Here is a 21,234-nt window from a genome sequence, read left to right as displayed (position 1 = left end):
AGCCACAGTTCCCTTTCAGCTTTTTGGTAGTTAACTGGAGATCAGAGTCTCACTGACTTTACTGGCCCAGCCAATTTTGAAGCACTATCCTCAGATCTCAGCATCCTCATTAGCTAAGATTTCAGATGTTGACCACCAGTATCCTGCAGTCTATTAACATTTTTGTTTAACCTTGGACTAATTTAACTTGGCCTATACAACTGTCCTGGTGATAAAATCATTAGATAATTTCAAATTAATGCAAACGTTGGTCTATCCCAAGCAAATTAGGAAAACATAGCTATAAAGGAACTTTATCAAGCATTCCAAAAACAAATACCTGTAGTTTTCCTAATGATATTACCTATGTTAGGATTCGAAACTACTCTATTAGTATTCTTCACATAGCATTTTGCCCAAAGTACACAGGTAATTATTAAGCAGTTTCATCAATGCAAATCATATAAATGACAGCACTTAATGACTTCCTGTTTTGGTGGAAGGAAAAGTAAAAGCCTACTTAATTGAGAAATGGAATTTAAGTGAATATCTCCTCTATGTAACTACTGCTGTTTTTAATTCTCTAGAAACTTTATAAGTGACCAGATCATCAAATGCTTTTATAAAAGCAAAATTCTTTGGATAAAAAGAACTATGTATACCTACCTCAGACATATTAAGTACACAAAGTAATTCTTTTGTTTGTGTGCAGTGTACATAGTATAACTATAATCTGAAGGATATAGAAATATCCTAATCAAATATACCTTCTCAGAGCGGGAAAGAACTAAGAGGAAGAGGGCAAATGAATGGAGAAAGAAATAGTGGGCAAATACAGTCATAACACTCAGTGTACATATGAGAAAATGGAACTAGGAAACTTGAGGATGTGTGGCGATGGGATAGATGGGGAAGAATGGTGAAAGGATGGAGTGACACTGAACAAGATGCACTGTTCACAGCAATGGACATTTTCAACTGAAACCCTCCTGTATAACTATTTGAAGACAATTTAAAAAGTGGAAGTAAAGAAATATCCTGTTGTCTTCCAGAAACAAAAAAAAATTATACTAGTATTAAGATGTTTAAAATGAATTCAAGGGGTAGGTTAAAAATTGAGGAATAAAATACAGATGAGAATATTTTTCTTATATCCAGTATCTTTATAAAACAATTTAATCCCAAAGAAAAGAAAATTGGTCTTTCAAGAAATAAGTCGTCTGGAATTATAAACTTTAACTCCATTTTGCATAGAAGAACGAGAATATTTAGTGAGCAATGCACCTGTGGTTTGCTTTTCTCCGCACAAATCTCTGTGAGAACAAAAATAGGAATAATGAAAATATTTTAATGAGCATACAATATTCACAATACTAGTTATTTTCTCTCTCTTACCCTTTCTGATAAGCATGATGGCTTTGTCTTAATTGAGCTAAGTAGATTACATGTACTATTGCATTTAATCTTCCATAATAAAAGTAGGAACAATACATTATTTAACCCTGTATTTGATAAGAAGACAAAGACTTAAACAAGTAACAAATAAGTGTCAAATTTTGTCATTAGATCACTAGGAGTTCAAAGCTCCTGTTATTTCTGTTGTATATGAACTCACACAAGCACTGTGGCCCACTGGGGGAGACAGTCAGCAAGCCTGGATACTTGTGTAGACTTGCATAGGTTACCTATACTTCCTGGATTTTAGCTTCAACTGTCCAAAAGGAAGGAGACCATGACTGGAACGAGAGTAGAGGACATGAACTGGAGAAGGGATCAAGGGCTAGATTGTGTTGCGGACGGCCATGAAGGACCTGAAAAGGGTTCTGATTTAATTCTAATGGGAAATCACTAGAAAGGTTTCACATCATATTTGAAACATAATGTGCTCTATATGAAAAAAAAAAAAAACTAAATGGAGGCAGTGAGTCAATCATGGAAACTAGGTGGTAGACATATGGGGAGTTCATTATATTGTCCCCTTTTAATGTTTAAAATTTCCAAAATAGGCAGCAAAAAAGGAGAAAGGGGCTAAAGTAGACATAGGGAGACCGATACAGAGGTTAGGTACAAGAAGGTCCATCAAAATTTGTTCATCGTTTAAAATCAGAGTTGAGGGACTGGGAAGTTGGCTCAGTGGTAGAGTGCTTGCCTTGCATGCTTGAGGCCCTGGGTTCGATTCCTCAGCACCACATAAGCAGAAAAAAGCTGGAAAGTGGCGCTGTGGCTCAAGTGGTAGAGCGCTAGCCTTGAGCTGAAGAGCTGATGGACAGCGCCCAGGCCCAGAGTTCAGGCCCCACTACCAGACCCCCCCACCTCCCCCAAAAAAAGAAACAAAAAGATAAAATCAGAGGTGAAAGATGGAAAGAACAAGGGTGATTCCTAGACTTTAGTTTTGTCTTTATTTGGAAATAGATGCTCCCTTTGTTGCTCAGGCTGCTCTTGCATGCCTGGGTTCAAGTGATTCATCAACCTTTCAAGTAACTGGGACTATTCTCTTGAACCACAATGCCAGGCTCATTGTTACACTTGTTGCTTGAGTCATGGGCTGTGTGGAGATGCTATTCACCACGATAAAGAAACTGGGTGGTAAAGAAAGGAGAGCCAATGGTTCTGCTCTAAACCTGTTCTGTTAGAAATTCCTGAACTAAATATAGCAAGTTTAGGGCCAAAGTAGGCCACACAATGAGACCTGTGTAAAAGATAGAAGAAAATAACAAGATAGCATAAAGTATAAAATACAAAAGCAATAGGAAAGATCAGGGGTGGCAATCACAGAATGGTGTTTTCCTTTGAGTCCTACTGGCTAGATATTCTGTTCTTTGAAGCCACAGTTGTGCAGGAAGGAGAATAGTAATAAATCTAGAAGGAGTAGTAACCCAACTCCGTCAACTTATTATAGGCAATAATAGAGAAGACCCCCCCCCTGAGAAAGAGTTGAAGGAAGCAGCATTCTTTATAAACTTTTATGCCATTCTACAAAAAAGAATAATCTTCAAAACTTCTTTGAACAAAATAATCGGAGGTGAACTCAGGACCTTAGGTTAGGCAAGTATTGTTCCACTTGAGCCATGGCTCCACTCAAGATTCCCCCCTTTTTTATGTCGGTTGTGGGGCTTGAACTCAGTCCTTGAGCTCTTTTGCTCAATGCTAGCACTCTACCACTTTGAGTCACAGCTCCACTTCTGTTTTTTGAGTTGTTAATTGTAGATAAGAGTCTCATGGGGACTTTTCTGGCCGGGCTTCAAAACTGTGATCCTCAGAACTCATCCTCCTGAGTAGCTAGAATTATAGGTGTGAGCCACCAGCATCTGGCTAAGATCCATTTTTAATCATTTACTTACTGGATATATGGAACAATATCTTCTTCTGTCCATTTCTCCCTTAGTGAGAATAGGCTATTAAAACGTTCCTGATTTCCCTCAGGCAAATCATCTACTTTCAGCAAAAATATGATTTCCGGTCTTGAGTGTCTATCCACCAGTGCTAAACCCTACAAGAAAGAATAGTTTTTAAAAAATAATGCTCTAATGTTTAAATAGGACTCATTCTTTTTCCATTAGGTTTAGCTTGCTCAAGAAATTTAAAATGTCAACCATGAATCTTACATAGACTATCCAGAGTTATAAGAACCTTTCCAAAAATGTTTTTAAAAGGACTCTTTTAAACAAGGACTTCTTTTCCCTCTAAGTCTGGTTTCTACCACAACCGATTTATCAAGACCACTTCAGTTCTAAGGATCACCGTGGCGTGTCAGTGGCAACTGCAGCAGACCTCTGCTTGGATCCTCCTTACCAGCCCTATTTTCTCGTTTATGTTGAGTATTCCTTTCTCTTCACATCTTTTTCCAACTCTGATATCACTGTCCTACTTTCTAGGCAGAAAATATTTTGATATGGTAATTCTTTGGGCCTCTATCCTGACCTTTCTAACCTAATGTCCAGTCTCTGTATCCCAGGTAACTTCCACCTAATGGGTGGTCTTTCCATGCCCTGGCCAATGACTGTAATATCTGCATCTTCTGCTCAGATCCCCAAGTCCCAAATCCCTATATATCCAAATCATCGGACAGACTCATTATGTTTATCACGCAAACCTTAGGAAAATGAGAAATGTAGGTATTATCATAGATGCTAATATTCAAATTGAATAGCCAGATACGGTTGTACATGCCTGCAACCCTAGCATTTGGGAGGCTGAGGCAGGAATATTGAGAGTTAAAAGGTAGCTGGAGTTATGTAGTGAGATCTTGTCTCAAACAAAATAAAACAAAACAAACCCACAAAAATCCTATACTACAGATGTTAAAGCCTCAAGATTTCTCAAACCACCTGCCATTACCTATTCCTTGTCCAGCACTCTTTTAAACACAGTATTTAAGTGTGGAGAGCCTGGAAAATTCATTTTTCTATCCATCTATTCTTTTGCTTTTTTTTTTCAAGTCAGCTGTGGGGTTTGAACTTAGGGCCTGGTCCTGTCCCTGAGCTCTTTTGCTCAAAGCTAGTACCATCACTTTGTGACACAGTGCCATTTCCAGTTTTCTGATGATTAATTGGAGGTAAGAGTCTCACACACTTTTCTGCCCTGGCTGGCTTTGGAACCCTCAGATCTCAGCCTCCTGAGCAGCTAGGATTACAGGTGTGAGCCACCAGAGCCCAGCCTATCCTTTTTCTTATGCCAGGCACTGGTGGCTCATGCTGGTTCAAAGCCAGTCCAGGCAGGAAAGTCCATGAGACTCTTATCTCCAATTAACCCCAAAATGCTGAGAATGGAACCAAAGCTCAAGTGGTAGAGCACTAGTCTTGAGCTCAAAAGCACAAGGACAGCACCCAAAGCCCTGTGTTCAAGCCCCAGGACTGGGGAAAAAGAAAAGGTCATTTTAGTAGCATCACAGAGGATGGATTAAAGAGCAACAAAATGATGAATGCAGGGACTATCTAAATGATACTCTTGATCCCATAGAGACAGGAGGTCATGGTGGTTTGAACTGGGACAGCAGGAAAGGAAACAGAATGAACTGAGAAATACTCATTAAGAATAAGGATTAATCATAAGTGGGGTCAAGGGATCTTATTGAGATGTTTGTGGTGATGGCTGCGTAACTTAGTAAATTTACTAAGACTCTTTGGGTTTTTCTGATCATCGTAGGGTCTCACTAGTTTAGGCCAAGCTGGTTTTAAAATTGTGATCCCTGCATAGGCCTCTGAAGTGCTGGATTTGCAGGAATAGCCACCATGACTGGCTTTAAAATTGGTGTGGGTGCGCATGTTTACCAGTACTAGGTCTTGAACTCAGGGCCAGGGTGCTCTCTCTTAACTTTTTTGCTCAAGGCTGGAGCCCTACCACTTGAGCCACAACTCCATTTCTATCCTTTGGATGGTTAATTAGAGGTAAGAGTCTCGATTTTCTGCCCAGGCTGACTTCAAATCTTAATCCTTAGATCCCAGCTTCATGAGTAGCTAACCATTGGCACCTGGCTAAAAATAGTTTTCATTAATTTGTTTGGTGGGGATTGAATCCAGGACTCTGTGCATGTCAAATACATGTTTTACCAACTGAGCTATATCCCCCCCAGCCTGAAAACAAAATTTTTTTTGGGGGGTCCGGTCGTGGGGCCTGAACTCTGGGCCTGGGCGCTGTCCCTCAGCTCTTCAGCTCAAGGCTAGCGCTCTACCACTGAGCCACAGCGCCACTTCCGGCTTTTTTCTTTTTGCTTATGTGGTGCTGAGGAATCGAACCCACGGCCTTGAGCATGCAAGGCAAGGCAAGCGCTCTACCACTGAGCCACTTTCCCAGCCCCAAAACAAAATTTTTTAAAGGTGAATTTTATATGTAAATTTTTGTATGTGTTCCAGTCCTGGAGCTCAAACTCAGGGCCTGGGTGCTTCTTTTCTCAAGACTAGTACTCTACCACTTGAGCAAAAGCTCCCCTTCTGGCATTTTTCATGGTTAGAGATAAGAGTCTCATAGACTGTACAGCCTAGACTGGCTTTGTACTAAGTTCCTCAAATCTCATATTCCTGAATAGCTAGAATTATAGGTATGAGCCACCTGTGCCTGGCTTTATATGTAAATTTTATCTCCCTAAAGTATTGGAACGTTTTTAAGGTTCTGTGCTTCACTGAATGAACCTTATACTCCTAATGGGTGTCTAGAAAAATAAATTGGCTCCAAATTCAGTTCTAAACAAGTATCATGGGGCTGGGAAGGTGGCTCAGTGATAGAGTGCTTACCTTGCATGCATGAGCCCTGGATTAGATTCCTCAGCATTACACAGGCAGAAAAAGCCGGAAGTAGCGCTGTGGCCCAAGTGGTAGAGCGCTACTCTTGAGCTGAAGAGCTAAGGGACAGTGCCCAGGCCCAGAGTTCAGGCCCCATGACTGACAAAAAAAAAAAAAAGAAAAGAAAGAAAGAAACAGGGCACTACACTTTAAAAAAAAAAAACAAAGTATCATTTCACCTAGCACCATCTGTCAAGTCTCGGAACCACCCCAATTGGCATTACCTTGAGCTGGTCAAGTCTGGTCACCATTCCTTCAGGAACACTCTGTTGCCACACTTCTTGAAACTCAGCAAGATTAAATTTCACTGCATTCTGAAGTAACATTTGTGCTGTGGCTCTGCATATCTTATCAGCATTTAATTCAAAGTAAATTTCACCTATGGAAAAGACATTAGAGTTTCAAGAATTACAATAATGACATTTTCTTTTCCTCAATGCAGTTTTCAAAAGGAACTACACATCTCCACTCACTTCCCACAGTCCTAAGGTTCTTTTTTTTTTTTTTTTTGGTCTTGTTATAAAAAAAGGATTTCAATTCAACAAATCAGAGTAAGCACAATGCGTCATGGTCAATATCATCCCATTCTCATTTTTCAACACCAACACACTTCAGAAAAGCCTACTTAATTTTCACACACAAAAATTAAAATACCCATTTGAGTACTTTCCAAATCTTACCTTCATCTGTATATTTCTTTCCATAACATTTAAGACAGTGCTCTATCATTTCTCTGAAAAATTAAAACCACCCATTTGAAAAATTATCAACATTTTCAGTCCATATTTCAAACCCCATTGCTAATATATAAATCTGAGAAATATTATATAGTTGCCAAATAATATTTTACTTAAATCAGGAACTAAAATATTCTAGGAAGCAACTATGTCTCATCTCTACATTATACATTATGAGTTATGTCACCACATATTTACTATTATTAAATAGTTCAAATATAACAATTATTTCTTTACATTTTTATGACAAAAAAAGAAAGAATTATCCATCCCAGTGATAAAAATTCCCAAATCTTGTCTGATTGTGTATTTTAAATTTTTTCTATATTCTCAAAATATATATAGTATATAACCTGGACTGAGTTCTAGTCTGAAAAAGAATTCTTCCCCTTTAGGAACTGTAGTGGAACAAATAATTAAGATACTTACTCTGGCTCCAATGGTCCAAGTTCCTGAAGGCATATGTTCAAAGGAACTTTATTAAAAGACCAAGATTCTGAATCCACAAGCTGAGTTATATGGCTGAGAAGTTTCATCTCATAATCGAATTCAAGAATCCTCCAATAACCTACAAATCCCAAAAGTTCAATTTACCAAAAAAATTCTTACATAGAAAGGATGGTAGTGGGGGGCTGGGAAGGTGGCTCAGTGGTAGATCGCTTGCCTTGCAAGCCTGAGGCCCTGGGTTCGATTCCTCAGAACCACATAAGCAAAAAGAAAAAAAGCGCTGTGGCTCAAGTGGTAGAGCGCTAGCCTTGAGCTGAAGAGCTGAGGGACAGCGCCCAGGCCCAGAGTTCAGGCCCCACAACTGGACCCAAAAAAAAAAAAAAAGATGGTAGGTGAAAAACAAAGCAGCAGGAGACAACAATGCTTGATAAGAAATGTACTCACTACCTTGCTCATGTAACTGTAACCCTTCCTCTGTACAGTATTTTCACAATAAAAAACTTATTTAATAAAAGATAACAAATTTTTAAATAAAAACACATCTTAAATAAATCAGATAATAGATGAATAAAGTTGTAGTATAATCTTTGCCCATTGCAAGAAAAAAAGACACTTGAAAGTCCTCATTTTCTTTATAAATGATTCTTTTTAGCTTTTCTCCCAATCATTCTAATTTTAGTTTTAGTTCTGGTGTTGGGATTGAATCCAGGGCCTTGTGCATACTAGTTCATGTTCTACTCCTGAGGTACACTCCTCACCTTCCCAATCATTTAATATTGTGTTGTGTGTTGTGAGCTGGAGATGTAGCTTGGCAGTAAAGACCCTGCAAGCACAAATCCTGAGTTCAAGCAGGATGGTAAGACAGAAAGACACAAAGACAGACAGAAGGAAGGCAGAAGAGAGGAGAAGGGAAAAAGGGAAATTGGAAAGGAAGAAAGGAGAGGAAGAAGGAAAGAATTTAGAGGAAGGGGAGGAAGGGAAGTAGACTGTGTGATGTAAAACAAGAGAGCTAGAAGGAATCTATATCTACCATAAGAAAACTATCCATTCCTCTGGCCATCAGGAAATGATGCAGAAAGCTTATATATCGATATATTGTTTGGTTTGTCTGCTCCCCTCTTAACTTTAACACTTAGGGTGTCCATATGGCAGGAATTAAAAACCTTATCTCAAACTGAGTGCTAATGAATCATAATCCTAGCTACTCAGGAAGCTGAGATCTGAGGATCATGGTTCAAATCCAGCCTGGGCAGGAAAAGTCTGTGAGAGTCTTACTTCCAATTAACAACCAAAAAGCCAGAAGAGGAGGCGTGTCTCAATTGATAGAACACCAGCCTTGAGCAAAAATACTATGAGACAGCATCCAGGCCCTTTGTTCAAGCCCAAGTACTGGCACAAAGAATAAAACAGAACAACACATACATACATACATACACACACACACACACATATGCACACAATTATTAGCATTTGTTTCAGAATTCCATCTTCTAAACAATTTGGCAGTACAATGAGATTATTACATTTTCATTCTGAAAAATTAGTTCAAAGACCTACCTTCTAACCCAACATGTAGCCCTAGACAAATTAGTTCTCCTTCCTAGGCCTTAATGTTTTTATCTATTAAAAAATATTTTAAGGAAATGAAATCATTAGAATACCTAATATCTAAAGACCCTTCTCAATCAAACAGTTCTTCTATTATGGCTTAATCCAAGGGAATGGTTAATGTCACAGTGATAGACTGACCGCTAGAATCACACATGGTCTCTATTCCCTACCACCTCCCCCAAAAATACCACTTTCATTTTTGATTCTATAGCTTAAATACAGGATTGAGTACATGCTAAGCAAGCACTCTACAGAGTTATATCCCAGCTCCTAATGTCATCATCTCTGAGCCTCAAAGAAGAATGAAGATGCAATAGGGTAAAGATTTCTCTCATGTGATATCCAATTCCATCATTACAAATGGCAATAGTAAATAACACTACCTCCAATCTCACAGGCATTTAGAACTTGCAACTGGGTCATTATTTCTTCTTCACTTGCTTGGATTTTATCAAGCAAATCTTCAGTTGTATACTGAAAACAAAAACCACACACTTTAATACTTTGAAGATTATTTCAGGTTTCTTGTTAAACTTCGGGGAATGCATAGAACAGAATAAGGCAATATTTATGCACTAGTTTCTTTCATTGATATATGATTATGATATGAAAGCAGAGATAAATCTTCACTGATTATGGCTGTGGTTTCTTAAATACAACACCAAAAACACAAGCAATGTAAGAAAATGTAGATCAGCTGGGCACCAAAGGCTCATACCTATAATCGTAGCTCCTCAAGAGACTAAGATCACATGATCCTGGTTTAAAGCAAACTTGTGAACAAGAAAAACTGGAAGTAGAGCTGTGGCTAAAGTGGAAAAGCTCCAATCTTGAGTATAATAGCTCAAGGTCAGTGCCAGAACCTGAGTTCCAGCCCAGGACTGGCATAAAAAAAAAAAAATAGATCAACTGGACTTCATCAAAATAGTAACCTTGTACTTCAAAGCACTGTTGATACAAAAGATGATTTCTATCTTCCTATGATATACTTAGAGTAACTGAATTCAGAATCCGAAGGTAGAATGAAGTGGCCATTGTCTCAGGAGAGAGGAGAGTAGGGGTAGAGAATTATTACTGAAGGAGTATAAAGTTTCAGTTTAGGAGGCTAGAAATGCTCTAGTAATAGATTTGCACACAACTTGAATGTACTTACTGTTACTGAATTCACTCTTAAAAATGGTTAAAGTGGTAAGTGCTATGTTATATGTTACTAAAATTTAAAAAAAAAAAAAATCAAGCTAGGTGCCGGTGGCTCACACCCACAATCTTAGCTACTCAAGGGATTGAGATCTGATGATCACAGTTCAAAGCCAGCCCAGGCAGGAAACTCCGTGAGACTCTTATCTCCAATAGACCACCAGAAAACCAGAAGTGGTGCTGTGGCTCAAGCGGTAGAGCGCTCGCCATGAGCTGAAGAGCGCAGGGAAAGCACCTAGATTCCACAGTTCAAGCCCCACGACCGACAAAAAAAATCTTAGAGACTCTCATCTCCAATTAACCAGCAAAAAGCTGAAAGTAGAGGTATGGATCAAATGGTAGAACACCAAGCCTTGAGCAAAAGAAGCCAAGTGAGAGCAAGAGGCCCTGGATTCAAGCCCCAGTTCAGCACCTTCCCCCCTCCCTCAAAAAAAGAAAAAAAATAATAAATAAAAATAACTCACATACATCAAATGTTAGACCAGAGGCTTAAATCTGGACCATTTATTAAAAGTTTCCTATAATTCAATAATAAAAAATAACAAAAATAAGGCAAATGATATCATTAACCATTTCTCCAAAGATATACAAATAGTCATCATAAAATTATGTTCAATGTCACTGGTCATTAGAGAAATGTACATCAAAACTACAGTGGTAAAGTGCTTGCCTCGCATGCATGCCTCAGCACCACACAAACAGAAAAAGCTGGCAACTTGAAACAATTGAACTTCAAGAAATGTGGCTTAAAGTATGTTTTCATTGGAGGTAGCTGGCTGTCTGCATGTCCTGGAATAGAAAATCAATTTTTAAATAAATTTCTAGTAACCACTTTGAAAAAAAAAAAAAAAACAGAAAAAGCTGGAAGTGGCGCTGTGGCTCAAGTGGTAGAGCGCTAGCCTTGAGCTGAAGAGCTGAGGGACAGCGCCCAAGCCCAGAGTTCAAGCCTCCTGACCAACAAAAAAAAAAACTACAATGAGATACTATTTCAATCATTTATTTGTTTAAAACCTACAGCACCTACTATTCTAAGTACTACACTTGGCTGCTTCTTCTTTTTCCTTTTTGTTTTGATACAAGGTCTTGCTTTATTGCCCAAGCTAGACTCAAACTTGCTGTGTCACCCAAGGTAGCCTTGAACTCACAATCTTCCTGCCTTTGACTCCCAGTTGCTGGGATTACAGCACAGGCCCTGCTTAGCTGCTGAGATCAGATGGCAAAAGTGCTAAGGACCTTGGCAAGATGCCGCTTTACAACTTCTAAGACAAGTTTATGTTTGAAATTTCTATAATGTGAACTCCAAAAAGTAACAGTCACCATGAGAATTCTTAAATTAAAAACTTAGAATTCTTAAATTTGCAATGAAAACAACAATCTTACTTTTGAGCGACTCAAATCACCTTCTTTTTCACTGTCAGGTCCTTCGTAGGTATTTTCCATCAGAAGTTTCTTTAGCTTCTTTAATTTAGGTCTGCATCTTCTTAATTCCCAATAATTGTTAGAAAAACCAAAGATCTAGAAATCATAATAGAACCTTTCAGCAACCATTCCAAAAGAAAATTTCATTCAAAACTCAAACTATTGAACTTTCCTCAACAACAGCCAAGAAAAGGGGCCAAGGTAGTCTATCTTGCTTCTGGAAGGCACTTAATCAATCATTTCAAGTAGATGGTTGATTATTCTCAGGATCTTTTCCTGGAAGAAGATCTTTACCAGCAATACATCAAAACAGAGGCCTATTACTCAAAAGTACAAAAGGAACTCAAGAAATGACCCTCACCCAAAACTAATAAGAATTAATTACTAAATGGGCAAGGGAGCTAAGGAGAGACTTGTCAGAAGAAGAGGTAAGACTGGCAAAGAAACACATGTAGAAATGCTCATCTTCCCTGGCCATATATGCAAATCAAAACAACCCTGAGATTCCATCTCATACCAATTAGATTGGCCAACATCATGAATTTGAACAACAAATGTTAGTTGCTATGTGGGGAAAACAAACCGTATTGCATTGTTGGTTGGAATGTAAACTAGTACAACCACTCTGGCCAGCAGAAATGTACTCATTAACTGACTTATGAAATGGTAGGCCCTCTGTACATCACCTTTATAATAACAACAATTTTTTTAAAAAGATCTTTTCAAAGCATTACTTATCAAGTATGCTTATGAACTAGAATAGGCCCTGGTGACAATTTGACACACCAGAAATCACTGAAAATAAATATACTTACACTGAAAAATGGAAAATAAAGAAGAGACATTACCATAATCTTCAAATAATAAAGGAATGTTAAAGGGAAAAGGACATACTGTTGGTTCTGTGTTATTCATGATGACAAAATTAAGCAAGATATAAAATAAACTTGTTTAATGCAAGATATCCTACTATACAGAATTGCAGCTAATTCCATTGCTAGACTATGACACAGTAAGGCACCTACTATATGAAGATATTGAGATGATAGAGGTCAGAGGTTAGATGGTGGATGCCTGCTAGCCTGCTGTGTCTATAGGCATAGCCTTGGGACTAGCACCGAGTCGGTACCCGAAAGGGTTTCCTGAAAGTAAGACTTAACTATGGAATCTGTGGGGGACCTTCAACTTAAGAGACAGAAGAACAGAAGATTTTTCTCTCTCAAAATGGGAAAAGGCTTGATTGATAAGATGAGGTCTAGCACCTAAAGGAGATGTTGTTCAATCTGAGGCCTTTCCAAAAAAAAAACAAAAGAGCACGAGCCAAGTGCTGGAGGCTCATGCCTATAATCCTAGCTACTCAGGAGGCTGAGATCTGAGAATCAAAGATCAAAGCCAACAGGGGCAGGAAAGTCTGTGAAATTCTTATCACTATTTAGCAAGCAAAAAGCCAGAAGTGGAGCTGTGGCTCAAGGAGTTAAGTGCCAGCCTTGAGCAAAAAAGCCAAGTGAAAGTGCAAGGCCTTGCATTTAAGCTGCAGTACCAGTACACACACACACACACACAGCGCAAGCTTTAACACACACACACACACACACACAGCGCAAGCTTTAAGACCAAATCACACACACACACACACACACACACAGTGCAAGCTTTAAGACCAAATCAGAAAGATGGATTCTATCTGCGGTTCCAAGTTCAAAGTAGTAGTCATCTGATTCTATGCAATGCCCACATACTGACGTATGCCTCTATATTGTGCAGGAGAGGAAGAAGTTGACCTAGCATTTAAATTAAAAAGATCTTTAATATATAAAAAGGATATTTAAAAGATATGTTTAAAAATTTTTAGGAAATTTTACCACCAAAATCCAATTTTTTTTCTTTTGGCTGGTTGTGGGGCTTGAACTCTGGGCCTGGGCACTGTCCCTCAGCTCTTCAGCTCAAGGCTAGCACTCTACCACTTAAGCCACAGCTCCACTTCCGGCTTTTTGTGCTTATGTGGTGCTGAGGAATCAAACCCAGGTTCCTATGCATGCAAGGCAAGCACTCTACCACTGAACTACCTTCCCATCCCCCAAAATCCAAATTTTGAGCTGTACTGGGAATGAAAAACAAACCTAACCACCAACAGCAACAAAAAGCAAGACAGAAATGCGTGGCCTGCTCACCCTCAAGTAGCCACACACATCCCCACCCACTCAGCATTTATGGTCCAACTAGCCATAGATTTAAATAAAACAGTCCTTGCCACTTCTTGGAATCTAGTGTTACTTGTCAGGCCCAGTGTATTTTATTCATGTGTCCTTGTTAGGCACATCAAGCATAACTTTGCATTATAACTTTGGTGAGTGGATCTTTGTTAAGATTTACTCAGGCTCAGATCAGCACCAGTGGCTTATGCCTGTAATCCTACCTTCTCAGGAGACTGAGATCTAGAGGATCATGGTTCAAAGCCAGCCTGGGCAGAAAGGTTTGCTAGACTCCATCTCCAATTAACTAGTAAAAAGCAAGGCTGGAGGTATTGTTCCAGTAGTAGAAAACTAACCAGGCAAGCTGAGTGAGTGCAAGGTCCTGAGTTCAAACCCCAGTACCACTAAAACAAAAAAGATTTACCCAATGTCAGTACCCAGAGTTCTCATTAACAATTAAGAACCCAAAAATACTCGTAAGTATTATTATACTTTTACAATCATTCTTAAAAAACAGGTAAGTGAAGCCAGGCTTCAGTGGCTCACACCTATAATTCTAGCTACTTAGGATGCTAAGATCTGAGGATCATGGTTCAAAGACAGCCTGGGCAGGAAAGTCTGTGACACTCTTATCTCCAAGTAACCATCAGAAAACCAGAAGTGGTGCTGTAGTTCAAAAGGTAGAGCACTTGCCTTGAGCTGAAGAACTGACAGATAGCACCCACGCCCAGAGTTCAAGACCCATCACTGACCAAAAAACAAACAAACAAAAAAACAGATAAGGGATAACAAAAAACATCTTTTCCAAAAGAGTAAACTGTCAATATTTGGGCCTAATCACAATGAAAGACTTCCAACCATACAAAAAATTGACTGGAAATTCCTCTAGTCTAGTTACAGTATATGAATCACCCAGCTTGTCCAGCATTTCCCCTTCTTGTTTCTCCAATTCCATTTTTAAGGAAAGAGTTGGCTTGAAGTCATTTTGAAAGCATTAAGGGTTGTGCTTTGTTATATGTGTAACCACAACCTAGACAGGAGGGAGACTTTTGTTTGGTAACTGCCATCAAAATTCTCCAGAATAATTAAAAATGTGTTACAGTTGGCTACAGATATTAATGAACTAACCCAACTTCAAAGCTAACAAACACACTCCCTTCAAAAACACAAATGTCTTCATTTCTCTACCTCATAAAGCTAATCAGGGGTTGACAGACTTTCAAAATATATCCATTGAAAAAAATCTACTAAAAATAGGTAAAACTTTAAGGATGAGTCACTTCAGTAGTAAACTTGCCGCACTAAGTAATAAAGATCTCACATGAAATTTAAAAATCTAAATGGGGCCAAGCACCAGAGGCTCATGCCTATAATCCTAGCTATTCAGAAGGCTGAGAGTTGAGAATGTCAGTTTGAAGGCAGTCCCAGCAGACAAATCTAAGTGACTCTTATCTCCAAATAATCAACAAAAAGCCAGAATTGGAGGTGTGATTCAAGTGATAGAGCACCAGCCATGAGCAAGTAAGCTGAGAGAGAGCTCAAGTCCCAGAGCCCAAGCCCCCAGCACATATGCCCACAAAAATCAATTGGGAAAATAAAGATAGACTCATAGATAGTTCAAACAAAAATAACAAATGGTGGGTCTCAAGTGGTGGAGGGTCTCTGTAGCAAGAGCAAGGCTCTCAGTTCAAATTTGAGTTTCCAAAAAAAAATAATAATTATATGGCAGGCACTGGTGGCTCACACCTGTAATCCTTGCTACTTGCTGAGATCTGAGGATTGCAGTTTAAAGCCTGCCCAGGCAGAAAAGTCCATAAAACTCTTATCTCCAATTAACCACAAAAAAATGAAAGTAGAGCTATGGCTCAAGTGGTAGAGTGCTATCCTTGAGCACTAAAACTCAGGGGTAGAGCCCAGACCCGGAGGACAGCATACATACACATACACAAAATAATAATGAAAAATTTTAAGCTTCACTAAGATTTCCCATGATAATTTTTTTTTTTTTTTTTTGGTCGTGGGGCTTGAACTCTGGGCCTGGGCGCTGTCCCTGAGCTCTTCAGCTCAAGGCGAGCGCTCTACCACTTGAGCTACAGCGCCACTTCCGGTTTTCTGGTGGTTTATTGGAGATAGGAGTCTCACGGTCTCTCCTGCCCGGGCTGGCTTTGAACCGCGATCCTCAGATCTCAGCCTCCTGAGTAGCTAGGATTACAGGCGTGAGCCACCAGCGCCCGGCTTTCCCATGATAAATTTTTATACCTAGTTTTTAACTTAAAACCACATGTGCATAAATCAGGGGAGAGATTAGAGTACCTCAGTGTGCACAATGCTGTGTGGTGATTCTTCCTTCTTCAGCTGGTCTGGGGTTTTACAACCAGGGATGAAAAGCAACATATTCGAAGTGTCTGCTATCTTCAAGTCGTAGGTTTTGTCTCTACTGCACAGCACAGCTTGCTCATCTTTATCACCACGAATCACAAGACTGCAGGAAAACAAAGGGGGAGAAAAAATACAGGGTTACTTGATGTTCCTAAGTCCCCTAGCTTCTAGAACTTAAAATGAAGCCCTGATGTGGTGTCTGGGCCCCATAGCACAGCGGCAGATCCCACAGATCAAGCCCTGGATAGAAAGACAGTTGGCAATCTACTGCCTCCACAAGGAAAATAACAAAATACAAACACAACTTGGAGGGGTCAAGAGGCCAACTACCAGGTGACCTCTTTGTACGAACTGCTGGGAAGAGCATACGACAAAACGTGTAGAAGCTTTAGTCAAGATGTCACAATTTAGCTGGATGCTGATGGCTCATACCTGCAATCCCAGCTACCCAGTAGGCTGAGATCTGAAGATCTCAGTTCAAAGCCAGCTTAGATGTAACGATGTTCTTTATATCAGAGGTGCTGAAGAAGAAGAAGATGGGGAAATGAAAGAATAGCCACTTGGGGGATTTTTTTTTGGGTCCGGTCGTGGGGCCTGAACTCTGGGCCTGGGTGCTGTCCCTGGGCGCTGTCCCTCAGCTCTTCAGCTCAAGGCTAGCGCTCTACCACTTGAGCCACAGTGCCACTTCTGGCTTTTTTTCTGCTTATGTGGTGCTGAGGAATCGAACTCAGGGCCTCGAGCATGCAAGGCAAGCGCTCTACCACTGAGCCACCTTCCCAGCCCTTGGGGGATCTTTTTTATATATTTCTAGACAATATTTTTTTCCAGTCCATCTTATGACAAAAGGTATTGAAAAAAAAGATGGGAAATGAAAGAATGGCACCTTTTTGTGGGGGATTTTATCTACATATATATATATATATATATTTCTAGGCAATAAAAATTTTGTCAGTCTGAATTACTATTCATATGTAGGTATTTACATGCAAAGCTCATTGTTGAAACTGTATACAGTTGAAATGACATTCTTTTTTTGTAAGGTTAATAATTTTTCTGTAAGAAGCGATTATATCCCTTGAATGGTGTCATGAAAGTGAATTTCAGCCCTTATCTATTAAATGAAACCTTTTAAAAGAAAAAAAAAAGCCAGCTTAGGCAGAAAAGTCCATGAAACTCTTATTTCCAATTAACTACCAAAGAAGCCAGAAGTGGAGGTGTGGCTCAAGTGGTAGAAGTAGAATGCTAGCCTTGACCAAAAAAGCTCAGGGACATTGCCTAGACCCTGAGTTCAAGCCCCAGAACCAATTTAAAAAGTTTACAATTTATCTGTACACCAGTGGCTCATATTTGTAATCATAGCTACTCAGGAGGCTGAGATCCTAGGCTCATCCAAGCAAGAAATTCCATGAGACTCTTATTTCCAATTAACTACCTAAAAAACTGGAAGTGGAGCTGTAGCACAAATGGGAGAGCTCAGCCTTAAGCAAAAAAGCTAAGGGACAATACCATAACTGAGTTCAAGCCCCAGTACTGGCATAAAAAAGTCACTATTTTTAAACTTATGCACAGGCAATCAAGCAAATTTTCTTAATAAACAAATTAAAGCCAGGCACTGGTGGCTCACACTTGGTAGTCCTAGCTATCAGGAAGCTGAGATCTGAGGATGGTGGTTCAAAACCAGCCCAGGCAGGAAAGTCTGGAAATGGAGCTGTGACTCAGTAGAAGAGCACTTAGCCTTGAGCATAAAGTTGCTCAGGGACAGCATCTAGGCACTGAGTTCAAGTCTCACGATTAGTGCACACATGCATGTGCACACACAAACACACAGCAAACTGGGCAACAGAAGGTATGGGAAGAGAGGTAGGAGTCTACAGTTCTAACAAGCTTCCCAGGAATGAGCATCTGGACACCTGAATCCACTTGTCATCATCTTTGTTTTCTTCTGAGCAATCAACAGAGCCTATCTGGTTTAACCAGCAGGTGTGTGGGCACACTGGGGCCTTATGAAAAGAAAAATGAGGAGCTAAATGAAAAATCACAAAAAGAATATGTTTACCAAGTACACAAAACACTTAACAAAAGGAGCTCATCCCAGCTGAAGGAAAGTGAGAGAAGCCAGGAAGGGCCAGAAAGAGCAAACACGAAAGACAAAGATGAGGTTGATGACGGGAGAACTGGCCCTAATTTTCTTCAGGTACAAAGCGTCACATTCTTCTAAGAACTGCTCACTTATTTAGTAGTAGTAGGGGGAGGACAATACTGGGATTTGAACTCAGGGCCTAGTAGTCTACCACTTGAGCCATGCCCCCAGCCCTTTTTGTGTTTAGACTTTTTTTTCTCCCCCTCAGGATCTCACATTTTTTTTCCTCCCTCAAGCTAGGTTGGAACCACTATCGTCCTGATCTCCACCTCCCAACTAATTCTTTTAAGTAAATAATGAGCATGAAATAGAAAACTGGAAAGTTTTATAACTAAACCTCAAGTTAAATAAGATTAAAAACAACTTTAAGAAAAATTCCTGGTGCTAATAATATTTAATAAGCCCAAGTACCTGCTCTTCAATGTTCACTTCTACATTCCACTCTTCCCACTTTGAAATCGTTTATACCAACCCTTGCTCAAAGAAAATAAATAAGTGCCTGTTTTTCAGGTCCTTCTGTTGCTTGTCAGCTAGTTACCACTAACTGGACAAAAGGGAAGGCCCTCACGCCTGAAGTCCTTTCTCAGTCTCCAAGCCAGCGTGGGAGGTCAAAGTAGTTCTTGAGGACAATCTGGAGAGGCCCAGAGAACCCCCACAGCCACCTGCAGAACTCTCAAAAGTGGCTGTCCTCTAGCTCCTACAAGTTGGTTCTCTTCTCCAACACGTGTATCTTATCAGGCACATTCTCTCATAGATTTCCTTTTTACCATTTTATTTTTGTTGGTCAGCTGGCATGGAAATGGATGAAGTACTCTCCCCTTTGCTTCTCTCAAAAATACTGTGGGCCAACTACCAGTGGCTCATGCCTGTAATCCTAGCTACTCAGGAGGCTGAGATCTGAGGATCACAGTTCAAAGCCAGCGTGGGCAGGAAAGTCCTTGAGACTCATCTCCAATTAACCACCAGAAAACCAGAAGTGAAGTTGTGGCTCAAAGTGGTAGTGCCTACAGCCTTGAGCAGAAGAGCTCAGGGACAGCATCCAGGGCCGAGTTCAAGCCTTCTGACCGACAAAAATAAAATGGTAAAAAGGAAACCTATGAGAGAATGTGCCTGATAAGATACAGGTGTTGGAGAAGAGAACCAACTTGTAGGAGCTAGAGGAACAGCCACTGTTGAGAGTTCTGCAGGTGGCTGTGGGGGTTCTCTGGGCCTCTCCAGATTGTCCTCAAGAACTACTTTGACCTCCCACGCTGGCTTGGAACTCTGGACTCTCCTTTCTCAGCATCCTGAGGAAGTAATTACAGGCATGCAGCACCATGCCAGGCCTCTGGGGCTTTGAAGTCCAAGACCTTGGCAGCAAATTTGCAGCTGAGCTAGAATGACAAAGTTTGAGATCTCCAGTGAATGGTCTCAAGCAACTCCATTGTTTGAAGGCCTCCCAAACTACCAAAGTGTGCAATGCAACCTTAGATTTCATATATCTTCTACTTACTGTTTGCATAAAAGAAATACAGTGTGTGCAACTGACCAAAAAAAAAAAGAGATCTTTCATGCGATTGTTTCTAATATATTTATAAGATTGTGTCTTTGTTGCTTTGTATGTCCCTCCCCCACGGTATAATCCCTGCTTCCACTATATATGATGGTGGTATATGTGGAGGGGAAGGGAAAAAACAAATTGTTAAAACAGGGATACAGGAGGACCCATTGCAACAATGAGATGTACAAGTCATTATGTCAAAAATGAACTTTACAACTTTGGTGGGGGGGGGGAGGATGCAAAGGGATGGGAAGGGGAAATAAAGGAGGAGGCTACAATGCTTGATAAGAAATGTACTCATTATCTTGCCCATGTAATTGTAACCCCTCTGTACAGTATTTTCACAATAAAAAAATACGTTTATTAAAAAAATAGTGTGTGGGAGGGAGCGCAAGAACTCTACAATTACTAGACTTTTTATCATATTTTGCTTCAGAATGATAAAATGTTCTGTGGATTTTTCTGACATACATCACTATTCAAAATCAACTGTAGTAGCTCATGGCTGTAATCCTAGCTACTCTGGAGGCTGAGATCTGAGGACTGTAGTTTGATACAAGCCTGGGCAGAAAATCCAGGAGAATCTTATCTCCAATTAACCACCAAACACCCACAATTGGAGCTGTGGCTCAAGTGTTAGAGCTCAAGCCCCAGGACCAACACACACACAAACACACCCCTTGTATTGGTAAGGGAAACTAGGAGGTCTGATAGGGAAAGAGAATTGGAACGCCAATTCTCTAACGAGACCCTCAGCATGCTGGAGTTTGCCCTGCAAAGATCAAACGTCCTGGCTTAACAAAGATTCAGGTTACTACCTGAAGTGTGTGTTGGTCAGGCCCCCAAGCTGTCTGGGAGCCTGGGGGTAGACAAAGCTTATACAAATCCTAAATCGTTGTTTAGTGCTTACCTCCACTTCCCAAGATGAGTAAGTCATTTATCACTTGCAAACAAAATTATGTCATATGTTGGCGTTGTCAAAGATATTGGTACCTTACTTTCTGCACCTACTCTCCTGTAGTAAACTCAATAAAAGCACTTGTTAATGGGACCTTGGGCCATCTGAAGGCGCCTCCCCAGTGGCGGTGGATACACACACCCTCCCTCCTACCTGGTACAGCGCGCGTGCGCACTCACACACTCTCTCCTTCCCTCCCTCCCTGGTATTGGGTGGATCAGCTCAGGAAGCCGGGCACACAGCAGAAGGCAAGGCGCAAGGCTGGGGGGGCGGGGCGCGCGGGGAGGAGGCGGGGCGCACGGCGAGGGAGGCGGGGCGCACGGCGAGGGAGGAGGGGCGCACGGCAGGGGAGGAGGC

General features: G+C 40.4%; 1 protein-coding gene across 1 annotated transcript in view; it reads right to left on the bottom strand.

Moving 5' to 3' along the window:
* Window positions 1-609: 609 nt before the first annotated feature.
* The window catches only part of Dscc1 (DNA replication and sister chromatid cohesion 1), a 26,504-nt gene continuing 5,879 nt past the window's right edge, over window positions 610-21,234 (bottom strand). Inside the window, exons 3-11 of the mRNA XM_013032211.1 lie at window positions 21,031-21,098; window positions 16,174-16,342; window positions 11,630-11,764; window positions 9,436-9,526; window positions 7,424-7,562; window positions 6,938-6,990; window positions 6,482-6,636; window positions 3,321-3,469; window positions 610-1,292 (exon numbers count right to left, since the gene is read on the bottom strand). Of these exons, the coding sequence (XP_012887665.1) occupies window positions 1,184-1,292; window positions 3,321-3,469; window positions 6,482-6,636; window positions 6,938-6,990; window positions 7,424-7,562; window positions 9,436-9,526; window positions 11,630-11,764; window positions 16,174-16,342; window positions 21,031-21,098 (1,068 nt within the window). The 3' untranslated portion in view covers window positions 610-1,183. The remainder of the gene's footprint in view (window positions 1,293-3,320; window positions 3,470-6,481; window positions 6,637-6,937; window positions 6,991-7,423; window positions 7,563-9,435; window positions 9,527-11,629; window positions 11,765-16,173; window positions 16,343-21,030; window positions 21,099-21,234) is intronic.

The sequence above is a fragment of the Dipodomys ordii genome, unplaced genomic scaffold, assembly GCF_000151885.1.
Source record: "Dipodomys ordii isolate 6190 unplaced genomic scaffold, Dord_2.0 Scaffold151, whole genome shotgun sequence".
Taxonomy (NCBI): domain Eukaryota; kingdom Metazoa; phylum Chordata; class Mammalia; order Rodentia; family Heteromyidae; genus Dipodomys; species Dipodomys ordii.
The sequence above is the reverse complement of the archived record's forward strand: the minus strand, read 5'-3'. Positions and strand labels throughout refer to the sequence as shown.